The 17,860-nt window shown below is 54.1% G+C and overlaps 1 protein-coding gene across 1 annotated transcript in view; it reads left to right on the forward strand.

Annotated features, from left to right (window-relative positions):
• Nucleotides 1–7,412: 7,412 nt before the first annotated feature.
• The window catches only part of DTX1 (deltex E3 ubiquitin ligase 1), a 36,326-nt gene continuing 25,878 nt past the window's right edge, over nt 7,413–17,860 (forward strand). Inside the window, exons 1-2 of the mRNA XM_077159899.1 lie at nt 7,413–7,537; nt 8,049–9,021. Coding sequence (XP_077016014.1) covers nt 8,763–9,021 — 259 coding nt within the window. The 5' untranslated portion in view covers nt 7,413–7,537; nt 8,049–8,762. The remainder of the gene's footprint in view (nt 7,538–8,048; nt 9,022–17,860) is intronic.

The following is a 17,860-nucleotide window of genomic DNA, read 5'->3' on the forward strand; positions in this document are numbered from 1 at the left end:
GTTTCAGAAAAAAATCACAGAGAGAGAGAGAAGGATAAAGCAAATAGGACAAAATGTTAACATTTGAGGAATCTGGGTGAAGGGTATACAGGAATTCACTCTGTACTCTTTGAAACTTCTCCAAAAGTCTGAGTTAATTTAAAATTTTAAAATTAAGCAGAAAAAAGGAAGGGAGCCAGGATTCAAACTTGGATTATCTAATGCAAATGTTTGGTTGTTCCTTGGGAGACGTGGCTTAGAGTCCCAGCCCCAAGGAGTCCAAAGATCAGCTGGGGTGCGTGATAAGCCTCTTGCACTCAAAACTAGCATCTCCTTGATGAAGATCGCCTGAGGATTCAACCTGCTAGAGACGTGAACGTCCTTTGCCAACTGTACAGCCTTATGCACAGTTAGAAGACTCATAGGGGTGATGCTTCTATTAAAGCAAATAACCCCTCTCCATTTTTACCCTGTGGGAATGTGGATTTTCATGGGTGGGATTTGTTTGAAGCCACATGTGCCCATTTGAAGGCAGAATAAGCTCCTGGGCTCGAATCCTGGCACTGCCATTTAGCAGCCATATGATCTTGGGCTGATATCTCGCGTTTTCGGTACCTCTGTTTCCTCACCAGTAAAATGAGAATAGTACATAGCTCACAGCGTTGTTATAAAGATTAAACCAGTTAACGCGCAGCTCGGGGGTGCTGGCACAAGGAGAACACTCTACCAGCTGTCCTTATCACACCGTCATCACGGGTTGCTGTTAGCACCCTGGGCTCAAGCACCAGACAGAGCCAGGTCCAAGCGCCTGAGGGACCTAGCCCTTACCTGCTGGGTGACGCTGAGTGAGTTACCTGCCCCTTCGCACCTCAGGGTCCCCATGTCTTATAAAATGTGGGCGACACTAATACTAGGACTAATGTGAGGATTAAATTACAGCAAACATGTGCCAGGTGTCAGATAAACAACGTGGATGGCCAGGAGAAAACGTACCTGGAAATTCCTCCAGCGTGAGAACAAAGGCCTGAGAGGGCCACCAGGGGGCGCTGTGCGTCCACTCCCATTTCATTTCCATGGCCACCACTGGACAGAAGCTGGCAGTTTCTAGACAGACAGAAAAAGCACCCATTCCTGCCGTGTCTCCGTTCACACCTGACTCCAAGCCCCATACATTTTCTGGGCCCCCTCCCCTTGTGCTGGAGTCACCGTGGGTCCTGGGTAGGGTGGCCTGCCTCAGCTACCTGCCCACAGGGGCTAGGAGAGAAGGGACAGGTGACAAGTACTCACCTGCCCCACATGACCGAGGAGAAAAACGGAGGCCCATGAAGAAGGGACACCGCAAAAGAAAGGGGTCAAACAGCTCTTTGCTGAGGGTCCGCCATCCCTGGGGGATTTCAGCACTGCCAGCCTACTGTGTGCCATTAGGCAAATGACTTACCCTCCCTCAGCCTCTGTGTCCTTATCTGTAACACCTGAAGTGATACCTCGTGGCTGTTGGTGGGAAGATGAAAGGAACTTGATAAGAATCCCCGATGCACAGTAAGCCTGCAGTGAATCTATGCTTATCATTCCAGGCCCCCACCCGAGTCTGGCCTGGGTCTCCTCCCATCTCCAGGGGGGGGTTTTAATGCTGTGTGGTGGGGTCACATTTCATTATTTTTCCATGTAAGTATCCCATTATTGCAGCACCATTTGTTGAATTTTGTTTGTTTGGGAAATGCATGGACTGGGAATCAAACTCAGGTCTCTCACATGGCAGGCGAGAATTCTACCACGGAACTACCCTCGCACTCCCTCCAGGTAGGTTTTTCACACACCAGCATTCATCCCCAGTCCGCACTTTTAAACCTCTCCTCAGGAACCCCAAGCCGTGATCACAGGCAAGTGATTTCCATTCATGAGTCCAAGTAACAGAAAGCCAGTTAAACCCCTTCAGGGAATGTGGGGTCCAAGGAAATGTGAGCAATGGTTCAGATGGCGGGGAAGCCCAGACTCAGGGGCTGGACCCCTCGGGAACCTTTTCCCCCCACCCCACCTCCTCTCTCCCTCCCGCTTTCTCCCCTGCATCATCCCTCCCCTCTATGTAAGTTGTCCCCCCCCCCCCCCGCACCCCCTGCTCTCTCCACCCCTCCCCCCGGCCTCCCTGCCATTCCCAGGGATGCCTGCTCACTCCCACCCCAGGACTGCCCTCTGGGCTGTGCCCTCTGGCTGGGACCGGCTTCCTCCAGGTGTCTGCACGGCTCCCCACCTCCCTCCTTGGAGTCTTTCTCAACTGGCACCTCGGTGGGGCCTTCCCTGGCCTGCCGATGGAAAGCTGCACCCCACCTCGACTCCCCCAACCTCAGGATGCTCGCATCCCCCTCCCCTGCTGGTTTGCTTTTCTCCTTTAACTTTGATTCACACACACAAAAAATGGGCTAACCGTAATCCTTGGTTCATAACCACTCTCATCAGCTTTTAATTAGTTGATTTTGATAATGTTGTAAACACCTGTGAAACTGCCACCCAAAACAAAAGCTACAACTTGACAATAACCAACATCTAATAAAGTACATCTACTCATCTAATAGCCGGGTTTCCCCTGCCCCACACAGCACCTCCCCCACCCTCATCCTAGGGCAACCCTCATCCTGAAGCCTGAATTCATTCTTCCCTTATTTTCCTTTTTGTAAAGTTTATTATTGCGTATGTGTATACATATATATGTATACATACATATATAATTGCAGTGGCCTTCATCATTACAAAAAAGCTCTCACATTTATATAATGGGGCATACTTTATTGACTATTATATTTCAGAGATTTCCTCCATATGTCTGTGTATAGCTATGGTTCCTCCATTTCACTGCCATGTAATATTCCACCGTGGGAATGAACCGTAGTGTACCTGTCTGCTCTCCCCTAGATGAGCATCTGTGTTGTTCCCCAGTCTGGGCCACGGCGAATGGAGCTGCTGTAACTCCCACTGACGTCTGTGGTAGACGGGTAAGAACTCGTCCAAGGTGTTGAATTGCTGGGTCGTAGGATACGTTTCTGCTTAGCTTTAGGTGATAAAGCCCAACGGTTTTCCAACGTGGTTGCACCAGTTTGCATCCTCACCACATCTGACAGGGCTTTGTTTGCCTCCATAGCACCTTATGACATGCTCTGTTACTATGCCATACGTCATGATATGCTGCTACTATGAGTCACATTATGATGCTCTGATACTACGATATATTGTTTTCACTTATTTCGTTGTTTGTCATCCCCCCCTCCCATTAGAATGTCAGCACCAAGAGGGCAGGGAACTTGTCTGTTTTGTTCAGTTTTGTATCCCCAGTGCTTCGAACACCATCTGGCACATAGTAGGTGCTCCGTGAACATATTCGGCTGAACAAGTAGATGGCCCAAAACAGGCCCTGAGAGCTCACGATATTATATGTAATTGGCCCAGCTGCCTGGCGATAAGCTGACTCGGTTTTAATCCCCCAAATCCCCCAGGGAGAGGACCTATTGGCCAATAAATAGGTGGCCAATTTTTGTTGAACTCCTGAGGGTGGGTGAGTATAGGTATTCTTTAAACACTCGCCAGGAGGTTCTTGTATGCAGCCAGGGGTGAGACTCAGTCCTCCCGGGTGGGACACATCCAGACCCCACTAAATCTGAGTTTCCAGGGCAAGGCCCAGGAGTCTGTATTCAGGAAGATTCTCCATGGCAGCCTGGCACCAGCCTCCACCGGACGCCGATTCCAAGTTCAGCACCCGGGCATGGGTCTGCGCAGCCCTTTGCCCACCAGACCAGCTCTGGCCCGTCACTGTTCGGTGGTTCCGGCTAACGCCACTGCTAGTTCTCAGCTGGTGAAAGTCCTTTTACCACTCCCACTCCACCCCCCTCCTGCAGCCCCAAGAAAGTCCCCAATTTTCAGCAGAAATCTCTGAATTCCGGGGGTTCCCCCTTTCCATCCCTGAAGATACCCAAACTGTCCTTCTCTTTGTGATTATTTCCTTTTTTCAATTTGAACTTTTTCTCCACTGCCAGAGGGGAAGGTCACAGAGTCTCCCCGTGTACCAGAATGTAGGGGCTGGAGAGAAAGAGCTCAGAAAAGCCTTAACTCACTCGGCCCCACAAGACTGGGGAGCAGGGAAGACATCTGCCGCCCAGGGATTGTACCCCGGTTGTACAATCCCTTTGGAATGGCCCGAAAGTTCACTCATCCTGCTCTGCAAGCCCACAGAATACCTCCCACAGCCTCTCTTCCTCTTCTTTAACCCAGGTCTAGGCATATAGTAGGTGCTCAATAAAATCGAGTTACTTTCAGACTCTTTCAAACACAAATTCAGTCATATCAAATCCCCTTCAGTACATTCCCATCACACTTAGGATAACATTCTAGGCCCGAACCAGGGCTCCCAGAGTCCTGCCCGGCTGTGTCTGACCCCCTCAGCTTGCACCCTCTCACCCCTGCTCGTTCCTCAATGTCTGTGCCTGCCTCCTTCCTTTCCTCTCACAGACCAAGCTCGAATCTCCCGCCTCTGGGCCTTTGCATAACTCTGTTTCCTCTGCTTTAAATGCTCTTCCTCCCGCTCCATAAGCCTCCCATCCTGCTTAGCCAAGTTAAGACCTACAGGTTCTTCAAGGAGTACTGAAATGATCCCTCCTCTAAGAAGCCTTCCTTGGCTCCAGGGACCTGGTAGGACCCCTGCTAGATGCCCTCATGTCATCCTGAACTTTTTCTTTATGGCTCTTGCAAATGTTTATGATCACACTTTGCTTTCCGTAAGTCTTTGACTCCTGTCTGACTTTCCTATAGACTCTGAGACTTGAGAGGGCAGGAACCAAGCTATTTTGGTTGTCTCTATACATCAGCACATAGCCCATGCCTGGCACATAGGAGGAGTCCAGCATTTTTTGGATGGATGGATGGATGAATGGATGGATGCATGCATGCATGGATGGATGAATGGATGGATGGATGATGGATGGATGGACAGATAAATGGATAGGTGGAGAAAAGGAAGAGAGGGAGAGTAGGAGGGAGATGGGGTGAGAGAGGGAGTGAGGAAGGGTATTTGCATGGATGGATGGATGGATGCATGGATGCATGGATGCATGGATAGATGCATGGATAGATGCATGGGTGAATGGATGGGTGGATGGATGGCTGATGAGTGAGAGAACAAAAATTAATTTATGATTGATGGTTTTTGCTCTATTGGCTTTGTTCCGAGCCATCTCCCCAGTGGCCCCTTGAAATCCAGACAGGTTTTCCTTCTCTTTGGAAACTTTTTCTCCCAGGGATTCCCAAACAAGGTTCTGTCCTCAAAGATGTTCTACAACCTAGTTGGCTATTCATCCCGTTGAAAGGAGCCATTAAAACCAAACTATACTAGATCTTCAGCTGAGTGCTATTCATCAGTCACTCAACAAACACAGAGTTGCTGTAGGAGGTACAACAGGGTTCGGGGTTAAAATCTCAGCTCTACCAGTTATGCCCTTTGGGAACATGGACAAGCCATCTAACCTCTCTGAGCATCAGAATTTACCTTTCAGGCACTTGTGAAGATTAGCCTAGCACATAAACACGCACTCAATAAAAACAAAACAAAACTATTATATAATGAACACTTCATAAAAAATGAAGCTATATTCCCTGATTGCCTCACTGTGGCAGGGATAGATTTCATTTAAACAGCTAGTTGTGATGCAGGGTGTCATATCAAAGGAACCTGGAAAAAGATAGGATGAGTTCAGGGAAGACTCCACAGAGGAGGTGACATTTAGTCAGGCCTTGAATGGCATTAGCCAGTAAATCAGGGACCGGGGTTCTTCTACCCAATTTGCTGCTAGATTCCCATGTGACCTTGAGTGAGTCTCTCCCACCACCTGGGCCCTCTTCTGTACCATAACGTTGCTGAGCATCAGCTCTGAACTTTTTGGGTCATGGCTTCCTTTGAGGATCTGCTGAAAGCCAGAAAGAGCCGTCTTTCTAGAAAAATGCACAGACACACACATTTGCCTATAATTTGAGGGATGGCCTCTTGACCCTCCTGAAAGCCGTTGGTGGACCCTTAGCTAAATCCCAGCGCTCAACAGTCCTCTTAGAGCGTTGTCACTGCAGACCTGGCCCTGTCCACAGACAGAACTTCTCTTTAGTCCGCAGCAGACGCAAGCAAGCAGAATCACTGACCCAATCTGTAAAAGCCCATCAGGCACGGGGCTGTCCTGCAGGCCAAGGAACCAGAGTTCAGTTCTGAGAAAGGGCCCCTCAACAGCCTGCCCCTGACCTCACCTAGTTTATCTCCATCTTCCTTGGGGAGGCAGAGGAGCGTGGGCCGCTCCGGGCAGCCTCCCAAACAGGCCGCTGACCTCTGGTCTTCCACCCAGGCCGGAGTTCCCGGACGCATCCTTCATCTTCCCTAATCTAAACACCCGCAGGCCCCGGGTGGTCCATCCTCCTCCCAGATCATGTGTGTCCTCAGCTGCATCCAGTCCATGTGGCCAGTGGGAGGGGCCCACCATTCCATTAACACTTGAGCTGCTGCTGCCACCTCCCTCCCTTTCCGTCCAGCTGTGTTCACTCAGCATTTATCGAGCACCTTTTGTCTGCATGCAATGGGGAATGCAGCTGTGCACAAGCTGGAGAAGGGTTTGCCTTCAGGGAGCTTAATTCTAGTGGCTTGGAGACTTTCCTCCAAGGTCCTTGTCTCCTGATGTTGGTCCACCCTATGGCTGGGAGACAGGATGCTGGTTCCCATGTCACTCACCTGGAGCGCTGGGCGCTTTGGAGAACTGGGCTCCAGACTGGCAAACTGGGTGCTGGAAGAATTCAATCTGGGAGTCTGTCTGGGCACTGCTCTAAGCCGATGTGTGATTCTGGGTTTGTCTCTTACTCTATCTGGGCTTTAATCTTCAAATCTGTACACTTCAGATTCCATGAGTCCATTTGGCTCTGATTTAGGCGTTGCCAGACACTCCCTGCCCCCAGAGTAGTGGGAAGAGGGGAGGAGCCTATCCCAGAATGCTTTAAGATCTTTCTTTAAACAATCTCTGGATCTTATTTATTCATTCCAGCATTTATTGAGCATCTATTGTGTGCCAGGCCCTGGACTAGGTCACTGGAATGCAAAGGTGACTAAGATTCAAACTGTGACCCATCAACACCCATCGCCTGTCTCGCACCCTGCTGGCGCCTCGTGGGGTCCCAGACAGACCTAGCCGAGGCTTTGGGGCGCCCGGGACTCGCGTGTCAGTGCCAGCGGCGCTCTGGGCCACAATCTGTCTCCTCCCCTTCCTCCTTCTCGGTCCCCTCCTTCTTCCCTCCCCTAAACGCGGCCGCAGCCGCCTCCCACCCGCGGGATCCGGGCGTCCAGCCGCCCGCCCAGGCGTCCGTCGGTCGGCGAGGCAGTCTGTCCGCGCGCGGAAAGCACAGCGCCCGGGCGCACGGCGGCCGCGGGGCCTGGGAGCGAAAGGGCGCGGAGGCGGGACCGCGGCTCCCTCCCACACTCCGGGGGGAGCCCGGGAGGCGGCGGAGCTGAAGCGCAAGCCGGAGAAGGAGGCAGAGCAGAGGAGAGGCGGTGAGAACGCGGGGCGCATAGGGACCCCCACCTCCGGCTCCTGCAGGGCACCCGCGCGCAGTTGGGGAGGTCTTGGCTGGGGAAGGGGCGCTGTTACCCCCAGGGAGCAGAGACAGCGAGCGCCGCCGCTCCTGGCGTTGCCCCCTCTGTGACGCGACCCCCGAGGGGCCCTGGGCCGCGCCTGCCGCGCCGCGCGTCCTCGTGCATCTCCGCGCAGCCCCACGCACCCTGCATCCACCCAGCAGGGCGCGGGCCCGGAGGAAGGGGACGAGCGAGGAGCTGAGGAGGGGGCGCCCCGGGCAGCAAATCTCAGAAAACTGCTCCCCCGGCCCCAGCCCTCCTCTTAGGCCTGCCCCAAGGGAACGCGAGCAGGGCGACCCCCTTAAGCCCCCTTGCTGCCCCCCCCCGCATTGGTTCCCCATTGTTCTCAGCCGAAAGCTCTCCCGGGAAGGGGGGAGGGGGGCCTGCGCTCTCCTCTTAAAGGGCCCTCTCCCCTTCTTTCTCCCGGCAGGTCGCGAGCACGAGTGGGGTGGGGCGTGCCCACGGGCCCCCGCCCCCCTCGCCCCCAGCCCAGCTCGGGAGCCGCAGCCCCGGCCCGCGCGGACTGGGGTGCCGCGCCGCGCCCCTCCCCCACGTGCGTTCTGCGACCACCCAGGCCTTCCAGGACCCCAGGCAGGGACGCCCCCTTCAGTCCGCAGGAGCCGTCGTGGGGCGGGGCGGACCCGAGGCCCTGAGAGCAGCCCGTCTGGAGCCAGGCGCGGGGCTGGGGCGCAGCTGGGAGCGCGGAGGGCTGGCTGGGAGCCGCGGGGAGCACCCGGCTGGGCCCCAGCCTTGTGGGTGCGAGGCGCTGCGCGGCCGGAAGGAGCAGAAGAGACCGGCTGGGAAGAGGCTGGCCCTAGAGTAGGGGTGCCTCACCCCGTTACCCGAGCTGAGGAGACCAAAGGGTTTAGAGCAACGTTTCTCCCATCCTCAGACTTGCGTCCCAGAACTGCACCCCTTAACTGAGATAGCGCTGGGGGAAGGGGTCCTTGGTGCGTGGAACACCCCCCTCAGCTCACTCCTCCACCTGGGCCTCTGGGCCTCAGAGGGCCTTGGGAGTCAGAAGGGGGGCCGGACAGTGTTTGCCACCCCAGGGCTGAGAGGACGTTCCTTGGCTGCTGGCGGGCCCAGGCGGCGCTGGGCCCAGCAGTGGTGGGGACTGGCCCCTGAGGCGGCGGCAGCGGCCATGGCCCGGCCCGGCCAGGGCGTGATGGTGCCGATGAACGGGCTGGGCTTCCCGCCGCAGAACGTGGCCCGGGTGGTGGTGTGGGAGTGGCTGAACGAGCACAGCCGCTGGCGGCCCTACACCGCCACCGTGTGCCACCACATCGAGAACGTGCTCAAGGAGGATGCCAGGGGCTCCGTGGTGCTGGGGCAGGTGGACGCACAGCTGGCGCCATATGTCATCGACCTGCAGTCCATGCACCAGTTTCGCCAGGACACAGGTAAGCACCCTCTGCCCACCCTCCGGGGCCGGGCACCACCTTCCCAGGTAGGATGCCAGAGCCCAACCCCAGCATCCCTGAGGAGGGAGCCTGGCACTCCAAGAAGGTCAATCTGCCCATCCAGGCCTGTCTCCCCTGAAAAAGGGGACAGTGTCGCCTAGTCCAGTTTAAGGCTTGGCTTCCAATCCCGCCTCTCATATGACATGTGGGGTCTCAGACAAGTCACATCACATCTCTGAGTCTCAGTTTCCCCATCTGCAAGGTGGAGGGACCCATCTTAGAACCGTGGGAAGATTCAGTGAAATCGTGCTTACTGGGCATAAAACCCAGAATGTGTTAGCGCTCAATTATGGCAGTTTAAGTGCTTTGCACCCATTTTCTTATTTGATTTTCCCAACAATGACAGGAAGCAGGTCTTATTGTATGATTGTTAGTCCTGTTTTGCAGAAGAAACCGGGTCTTACAGAAGTTGAGTGGTTTAAACTCAGAGCTGGGATTTAAACCCAGGTAGTTGAATTCCAGGGCCAAAGCTCTTAACTGATATCCTATCCTGGCAGCAGGCGCTGGTGGTGTGGGGTCAGTGATGCAGTCGTGGTGTGGCCATGATGTGGGTGGGGGACGGTGGTGGTGGAGGTGGCGATGATGGATAGAATGGTGCTGGTGATTGAATCACTGGTACTGCTGCTTCATCATGCAATGGGGGATATAATGATGGGGGGGTGGCAGTGGCCTTGTTGGTGATGATATTGGTGGTGGTTGCTGGAAGGGGTTGGTGGTGGTTGCTGGAAGGGGTTGGTGGTGGCTGATGGAAGGGGTTGGTGGTGGTTGCTGGAAGGGGTTGGTGGTGGTTGCTGGAAGGGGTTGGTGGTGGTTGATTATGCTAACGGCGATACTGGGATGGTGTGATGGGGTGGCATGATGGAACGATGCGGGTGACCGTCCTGGGTGGGTGGTGGTGCTGATGCTGGGTCTCCCTTGGTAGTACTGGTTGTGGTGGCGGTGAGGGTGGGGGTGTGGATGGGATAGGGGTGGTGAGAGGGATGATGGAGGATGATGGTGGCGTTCCTCCTGATGGTAGATGTTGGTGAGTGGTGTTGGTGACGTATCAGGAGTAGTAGGATGGTGGTGTGGATGGTTGCGTTGGTGGTAATGTGTTAGGTGGCGACTGGGATACGAATGATGAGACCCCATTCTCAGCATTTCTTTTGGAGTTTGGCCGGATATTTGTCATCAGTGTGAAGCTCTTACTGAGCAGGGGTTAGCCAGTGGTCTCTGTAATATGCGAGGTGAGCAGTGGCAGGGGCATGGGTGTGGGGTGGCAAGGTCCTGCCTCGTGGCAGCTGCCAAAGAAGCCTTGGCATGTTTAATTCCAACGTCCAGCTGATGGGATTTTGGGGAATTCCTGTGAACCCCTGGATGACCTAACTGCCTGTAGCAGGCTCGGCTACAGTAAGACAGGAGAGCAGAGCCGTGCCGCCCAATACTTTGTAGCCACTGGCCACCTGTGGCTATTTAAATGTTGATTAAAATTATATAAAATTAAAAATTCAGTTCCTTGGTCCACCTATCCACATTGCATGGGCTCGATTCCCACAGGTTTCTCAAGATGACCATATTTGGTGGCACCAGTAAACAACATTTCCATCATCATAGAAAGTTCTGTTGGGCAGCGCTGCTCTAGCACATCGCTTGGTACCTACAGAATGTCCAACAAATCTGAAAACCCAGGAGAATTCATAGCAAATAGGTTATCGGTGTTACATTTCAGAACAGCTCGGTTTCCATAATCCAGGCATTGCCCATGTTCACCGGCAGTGCCAACCATTCATACTTCCCATCACGCGTCATTGGCTAAGCTCCTGCTGCTTGTCAGACCTTCTGCTAAGGGAGCAAGACAGAAAGGGTCCCAGCCCCACGAGGTCCCATTGTATAGTCAGGGAGACAGATACACCCATAATCACATAGTTCATCAATTTTAGAAGTTCCAGAAAGAAAACCCACAGCAGCTCTGAGAGCATGAAATGAACCTGGTCTTGGGGTGGCCAGGGAAGGCTAATCTGAAGAAGTGATGTTTGAATGTCAATCAGAAGAATGAATGGACAAGGTAGTGTTCCATGCAGAGGGAAGAGCCAGTACAAAGGCCCTGAGGTAGGAAAGAGCAGGATACCTCCAAGGCCATTTTGGTTGGAGTACAGTAGACAAGGAGACAGTGCAAGAATAGCTGGAAGCAGGGGCTAAACATACAGGCCTGCTCAGTCGTGAGGAATTTCATACTGAGAGCAGGGAAGTCACTGCCAAGTTTTGGCACCCATTCTCCTACAGGAGCTACCAATGCCCTGATGGAGAAATGAGAAGTGCTCAGGCTGGGTGTCATCTACCTATCCTCTCTCCCTTATCCTGGAACTTTCTCTGGTGGAGGGCAGGGGTCTGATGGCAGAAAGGGGTGGGTTTCTCCTTGGCCCAATGATTTGACATTCTCTGGGTTCAGGACCAATGCGGGAGTGTGGAGATTTTCCAGGGCCTGGCTTTGGGGTGGGGGGACGTAGAAGCAGGGGCACCCCCACCTGAGGCTGCCAAGTTGGCAGTTTTGCCTTTGATCCCCCTCTCCTTCCAGGGTCCCTTTTTTCTTCCCAACACGCCCACCTCAGTTCCTGGCTCCCTAGACCCCCAAGCTCCCTCCATTCTCCCTTCAGTAGCCTCTCACTCTGAACCCTTTTATTGTTCAGTCTTATTGGGTCCCCAGAAGTCCAGCTTCTGTTGCTTCCTCCCACCCCCTTCCTGGAGCTGTTCACTCCACACCTGCCCCTCATTTTCCAGGAAAGGGAAAATAAAACACTCATCCCTCAACAGGCTCCTGGGAGCCTGCCAAGACCCCCAGCGAGAGAGGACGGCCTGGAATCCTATTTGGGCTGGCAGGGGACCTAGGATGCCTGGAAACCTGCTGGAGGGAGGGACACAATGCCTCCACACCAGGCATAGTTTTGCTCCCCCTCTTCATCTGGGAGCAGAAAAAAAAAAGTCAAGAAAGAACAGCTTCTCCTCCTAGTTAATAGTCTAGGAAAGAGCCAGGACTAGTGCAGGAGACCTGAGTGCCAGGCCCTGCCCTGCCACTGACCAACTGGTGACCTCAGGCAAAAATATCTGCACCTCTCCACACCTCAGTTTCCACAACTATAAAATGGGCAAGAGTATCACCTCACTGGCAGGGGCTTCCCTAACATTGAGTACTTACCCACTTGTGCTCAGCATGTGCTGAATGAGCGGAATAGAATGCAGACCTTTAGAGACCCTAGAGCTTCAAAAGATTATGGTTCCCATGCACTGGCACTGAAAACAATATAAAGCTGTAAAACATAAGATTTGCATGTATGTGTGAAAATGAACACAGCTGCAATCTAGATTTTCTAATTGTAAAATTCTTAACAAGTTTATTGAAGGTGAATTTTCATTTGGGGGAGGAGGTAGGAGTGTGCCCAGGTTTTGTTGATGCCCTAAAATAGGAGCCAGGAGTCTTTCTAATAGGGCCAGAAAGTTCATATTTTAGGCTTTATAGGCCACCCAGTCGAAAGTTGGTTATTCGACTTTGCCAGTGTAGCATGAAAGCAGCTGTAGATAGCATGTAAATGAATGAACTTGGCTATGTTGCAATAGTACTAGTTATGAATGCTGAAATTTGAATTCCAAATAATTTTCACGTGTCATGGAATATTCTTTTTATTGTTTTTTTCCATTTAAAAATGTAAAAAACTTCCTTAGCTCATGGACTGTACGAAAACAGTCGCTGAATGGATTTGGGTCATAGTTCACTGACCCTTGCCCTAACTTGTTCTTAATCTGCCCATGGGGTCACGTGTTGAGGCACTCTCCCCCTCTCCCTGTGGCATCTGCACGTGTGTGCATGCACGCACTCAAACACCAGCCTGCTCGGGTACTGCCTGTATAGAAATGTCCTCTGCAGCCAATGGAAAAAAGCCCAGGTGTCAGGCTCTGGCCACAGGGGACAGGCCCAGACCCTGGTCCCACGGGGAAAGCTGTTTGTTCAGCCGTTGCCCCCTCACCTCTTCCCTGCTGGGCTGTTTTCACTGCTCCCCACCAGCAGCAGGGGAGGGGGCCGCTTTGAAGCCCTGCCGGTCAGGAGCCCAGGGTCTGGGCTGGAAACTGGGGCCCTCCCACAGGGAGGGGGGAACCAGGGGGGAACGCTGTGTCCCCAGGCCACATGATGGTGGCGAAGAAGCACTGATGGGGCTACCCCAGGCGAGCTGCCTTTGTGCTGTGATCGCCATGGTCTTCTCGCTGGGCCATGTGCTCTGTTTGCCACAAAGCCTTGCTTGTCTCCTTTGTCCTGAGCCTGGCCTACCAACAGACAAACCAAGACTGCCACAAGTGGGAAAACCCGGGTGGGCACAGCAGCTGGCGGCTGAGCTGGGTCCAGGAGCCCTCAGGGCCTAGGGCTAAAGGACTGGGCTCCCATTAGCAGCAAGGGTGGGGCCACAGTCTCCCTGAGGGACATTCCTACCCCCTGCCTCTTAGGGCAGTGGTCTGCAAAGGCCGCACCCCAGAGCCTGGATTTTCCAGCCAGTCCACACAGCTGGACAGAGGTGTGAGTCAGCCACTTCCCAGGCAATTTTGATTCCTCCTTAGTTTCACTCAGCTGGGGGCAGAGGGGAGAGGCACTTTCCTTGCCCATCTCTCCCATTCTCCTCTCTTTCTACTGCTGGAAGCTCTTGGGGCAGTCATCTGCCCATTCTGTAGATGGAACAGCTGAGGCTGGGACCAACCACAAATGCTGCACCCAAAGCTTAAGTGTGGCTGTGTCTGGTGCACCCAAGCTGTTGGTCTGAGTGACAGCTTGTGATGGTTTCAGCATCTCCCAAGCCTGCATCCCTCCCTGGATGGTTTGGGCTCCACTTAGCCTTGGTCCCTACTCTTAGTCTTGTCCAGGGACTACATAAGGCCCTCAGAGACTGGGTGGGGCCACCCAGAGATGGGGAGCAACCATCACATATCACCAAGAAAAGCACCTTCAGAATTTAGACTCCGACTCCTAGGACAGGTTATTGAACAAATGGAAAGACTGAGGCCCAGAGAGGGTGGGCAATTTGCCCAGGGTCACACAGCCAATTAGTCCCAAGCTGGAACAAGAAGCCCGGCCTCCCAGGGCTCAGACAGGCCCCGGGGACAATAAACAATGTGACCTTCAATGCCCAGGCTGAGAGAGTCTCCACCCCCTCCTCCCTTGCGAGTTCTGTTGGGGTCTGTTGGCAGAGTCTGCACCAAGGCAGGGACAGCCCCACAGCACCCTGGGGGACCTCCAGGGCCCTACACTATGGTTACAGGGAATGCCCTTGGGACTCTCTCTCAGCTAGTCTGGGAGGCACCTGGGGCTGGGCTGAGTAAGAAGGACAATACCTGTGGGTGCAGAGAGGGGCTTGTCTTATGGTGACAGCAAGTCCAGCTAACCCATTATGGCTGTCTCCCCACGGCCACCTGACCCACTGCCTTCCTCTCCACCATTGCAGACTCATTCTTTTGGCCTCTGGCTGCTTTTCTGGCTCCAGGAGCCTCTTTTGATACAGTAAATTCATCATTATTTTTATTTGACAGTCATTGGTACCTGCTCAGTACCAGGCTGGGCCCCAGGGACTCAGAGAAAAGGACACCAAGGCCCCTGCAAAATTCTGTTCAGAATCTAGTAGGAGACAAAGGCATATGCCTCTCATGGTAACAGCTGTAGAACCCTCAGACTTGTGAGACCAGCAGATATAGATCCAAATTCGAGCTTGGCCCCTCCCTGGCTGCAAGGCTATGAGTAAGCTCCTTAGCTTCTCCAAGCCTTGATGTCCTCATCTGTAAAATGGTGATTAAAACAGTACCTACTTGAGAAGGTTGTTGTGAGAATTAAACGAAATAAGGCAGGAAAAAACATGGAGAACATTGCTTAGCACATAAAAAACATTTATTCTCAAATAGGAAAAAGATGTAAGTGCCTCCTAGGAGGGGTACAGCTTGCCTTCGGCCAGGTGATATGAATGGTGTATGCTCAAGGACTGTTAAGAGGGAGGGCTTCCTGGAGGAGGAGGCCTCCGAGAGTCAGTATGGTTTGGATAAACAGAACCATAGGAGTGCTTCCAGGCAGAGGAAACAGCACTCTGGCAGAGTCCTGGAGGAGACTCAGGCCTGGGTGGCAGGTGGCTGGTAGCCTGCATTTAGGAAAGGAGAGACGTGGGGAGGAGGTAGGGGAGCCTCTTGGGGTCCCCCGGGACCTGACAGGTATGGCTGGGCCACCAGCTGCTGCCCTTTGGCAGCCGGGCCCCAGGGAACATAGAGCCACACTGCAGGACCAGCCTCATTAATTACCAGTCCTCAGAGAGCCCTGGAGCAAGATGAGGACTGACCCAGTCACTTCCTGTCTGGGCCTCCCTCCACGACCCCATTTTACAGTGGGGAAGCTGGGGGCTCCACATTGGCAAGGTACCTGCCCGAGCTAGGAAGAGGTGGTGGGAGAGCCAGGCTAGGTCCGCCCAGCCGCGGAGCCCCAGAGCCCGGCTCCTGCCCATCCCGCAGCCGGCCTGGCCCGCGCCGGACGCCAGGCTAGCCCCGGCACCTTGGACAGCGTCGCCGGCACTCTGCCCCTGGTCACCAGGGTGGGGGAAGAAAGCCTGGGTTGAATCCTCCTCGTGGCCCCTATCGCTCTCCCCCCATCTCCCCGCCCCATCCTTTCCTGTGCTCTCCCAGCCCCCCCCCCCCCACCTCTTGCCTTTCCAAGGGAGCTGTGGACTCTGACCTAGAGAGGAGGGAGGCGATGGGAACTTGACGGGTTGTGTGTGGGGTAGACTGGGGAGGTGAGGGAGGGATGGGGAGTGATGGGGCTATGCCTGGAGCCATTAAGGCAAGGTGGAGTGGGGGGGCAGGATAAAAGGGGCCTTGATGGGGGCAGGGAGGAGACGTGATAGGGCTGTGATGGGGAAGGTGGCCAAGAAGGTGAAAAATGAGTGATAGGGGAGGTGTGGGGTTATGGGGGCGGCGATAGGGATGGCGATAAGGAAGGTGAAGAGACCATGGCGGGAGAGCAGCGGGGGCGGGGAGGGGCGGTGATGGAGGAGTGGTGAAGACGGTGGTAAGGGGCAAAGGGGGAGACGTGGGGGTGATCATGGGAGGCGATAGAGGAAGTGATGGGAGGATGAGGAGGCAGGGACAGGGTGGGGAGATGATACGGGAAGTCGTGGAGAAGGAGGCAGGGCTGGCAGTGGGGTCCCCAGCTCCCTCCCAGTGTGCACTTCTTGGGGTGTAATGCATGTGGAGGGCCCTCCAGGCCTCCCGTCTCCCCACACCTGTGGCTCCCTGGTCCCCCTCCCACACAGCTCCTGCATCACACCCGGTGGTGCTACTCCCCAGGACAGCCTCCAAGACCCAGGACCTGCGGCCAGAAACCTGGCACTGGTTGTATTAGGGAGCTTTGACAGTGAGCCAGAAGTTTTCTGGTTTCCTTCCCAGCACCTCGCCGCAAATCCTGGGGAGTGGGGAGCGCTGGCTTGTCACTTTGGATAAGCCACACTCCTTCCCTGGGCCTCAGTTTCCTCACCTGCAGTGTGGACCCAATAATAGCACCTATCTCCCGGGGCTGTGGTTGGAATTGACACGTTTGCTCATTCTGCAGAAACTTCATGAGCTTAGGACAATGGGCATAGGCCATTGTGCCAGGCACCGTCCTAGGCACTAGAGATGCAGCCATGAGCAGGAAAGGCACAAACCCCTGCCCCCAAGGAGCTTCTGTTCTGGTTGGGGAGACGGATCTGACATGGGAGACTCCGAGGAGTCCCAGGGTCATTCCTGACCCCGGGGGTCCCAAGCTGGAGACCGAGACCCCTGTCCTGTATGGCTGTCCTTGCTCAGCTTCTCTGGCAAAGTGTCTCTCCATCTCTCTGGAGCAGCTCCAGGCTGCTGCCTCCACCTGCCCAGGCAGTAGTGGCAGGGCGGTGATGGGTGCAGGAGGGATTCTGGCACAGGGCCCTGGTGCTGAACCGCCCTGAAATGCAGAACAAAGGACGAGGCAATCAAAGGAGGCAGGCCTGGCAAACAGGACAGTCCTGCCAGCAGCCGCAGTGTAGCTGCCTCCCGCCCGGTGACAGACTGGGCCCCGCCACCACTGAGCCTTTGTCCCTTCTCCCTCCAGCTGCGAGTGAGTTTGCCTGATAATCTCCCCATTGCAGAGCCCTCCCCCACCTTGCGAGTAAGCATAGCCCTCCCCCAGGCACCTCTGTTCCAGGGAACGCTTGTTCGTTTTTGCTACGATGACAGCCACCAGCTGCTGTGGAAATGAGAGTCAGGGGCCTGGGTTCAAGATTTCTCTAATTTGCTAGGTGGTCTTAATCAAGTCCCTTCCTCTCCTGGCTCAGTTTCCCCATCTAGACAGAGGTTGCAAATTCAAATGCTTACAGGGCCTGGGCAGCTTATAGAAATGTGCAAAGCAGGAGGATAACAGAGATCTGTCTTGTTCTCCAGCTCCTGGTATGCAGTATGTGCTCAATAAGCACTAGGTGAAGGCATGAATGGGGTGCCACGACTCAGCTTTTGCTGACCATTGCCAAGGAGATGGGTGATCCTTGTGGCCACGTCTCTGGATATTTGGGGACTTCTGAAATCCGAACTGTTCTGTGAATGCACCTGAGTTTTAAATGTTGATTGCCATTTTTTACATAAATACAGTGTAGCACAAAACCACATCCACCACGAGTTTGCAACCTCCAGGCTCATTTGTAGTATTCAGTAAGGTTCACTCACATGTGTTTGGTCATTCATTCATTAAGCTAGCATTTCCAAGCGCCTACCTCCCTGTGCT

Source organism: Tamandua tetradactyla, chromosome 5 (genome assembly GCF_023851605.1).
Source record: "Tamandua tetradactyla isolate mTamTet1 chromosome 5, mTamTet1.pri, whole genome shotgun sequence".
Taxonomy (NCBI): Eukaryota; Metazoa; Chordata; class Mammalia; order Pilosa; family Myrmecophagidae; genus Tamandua; species Tamandua tetradactyla.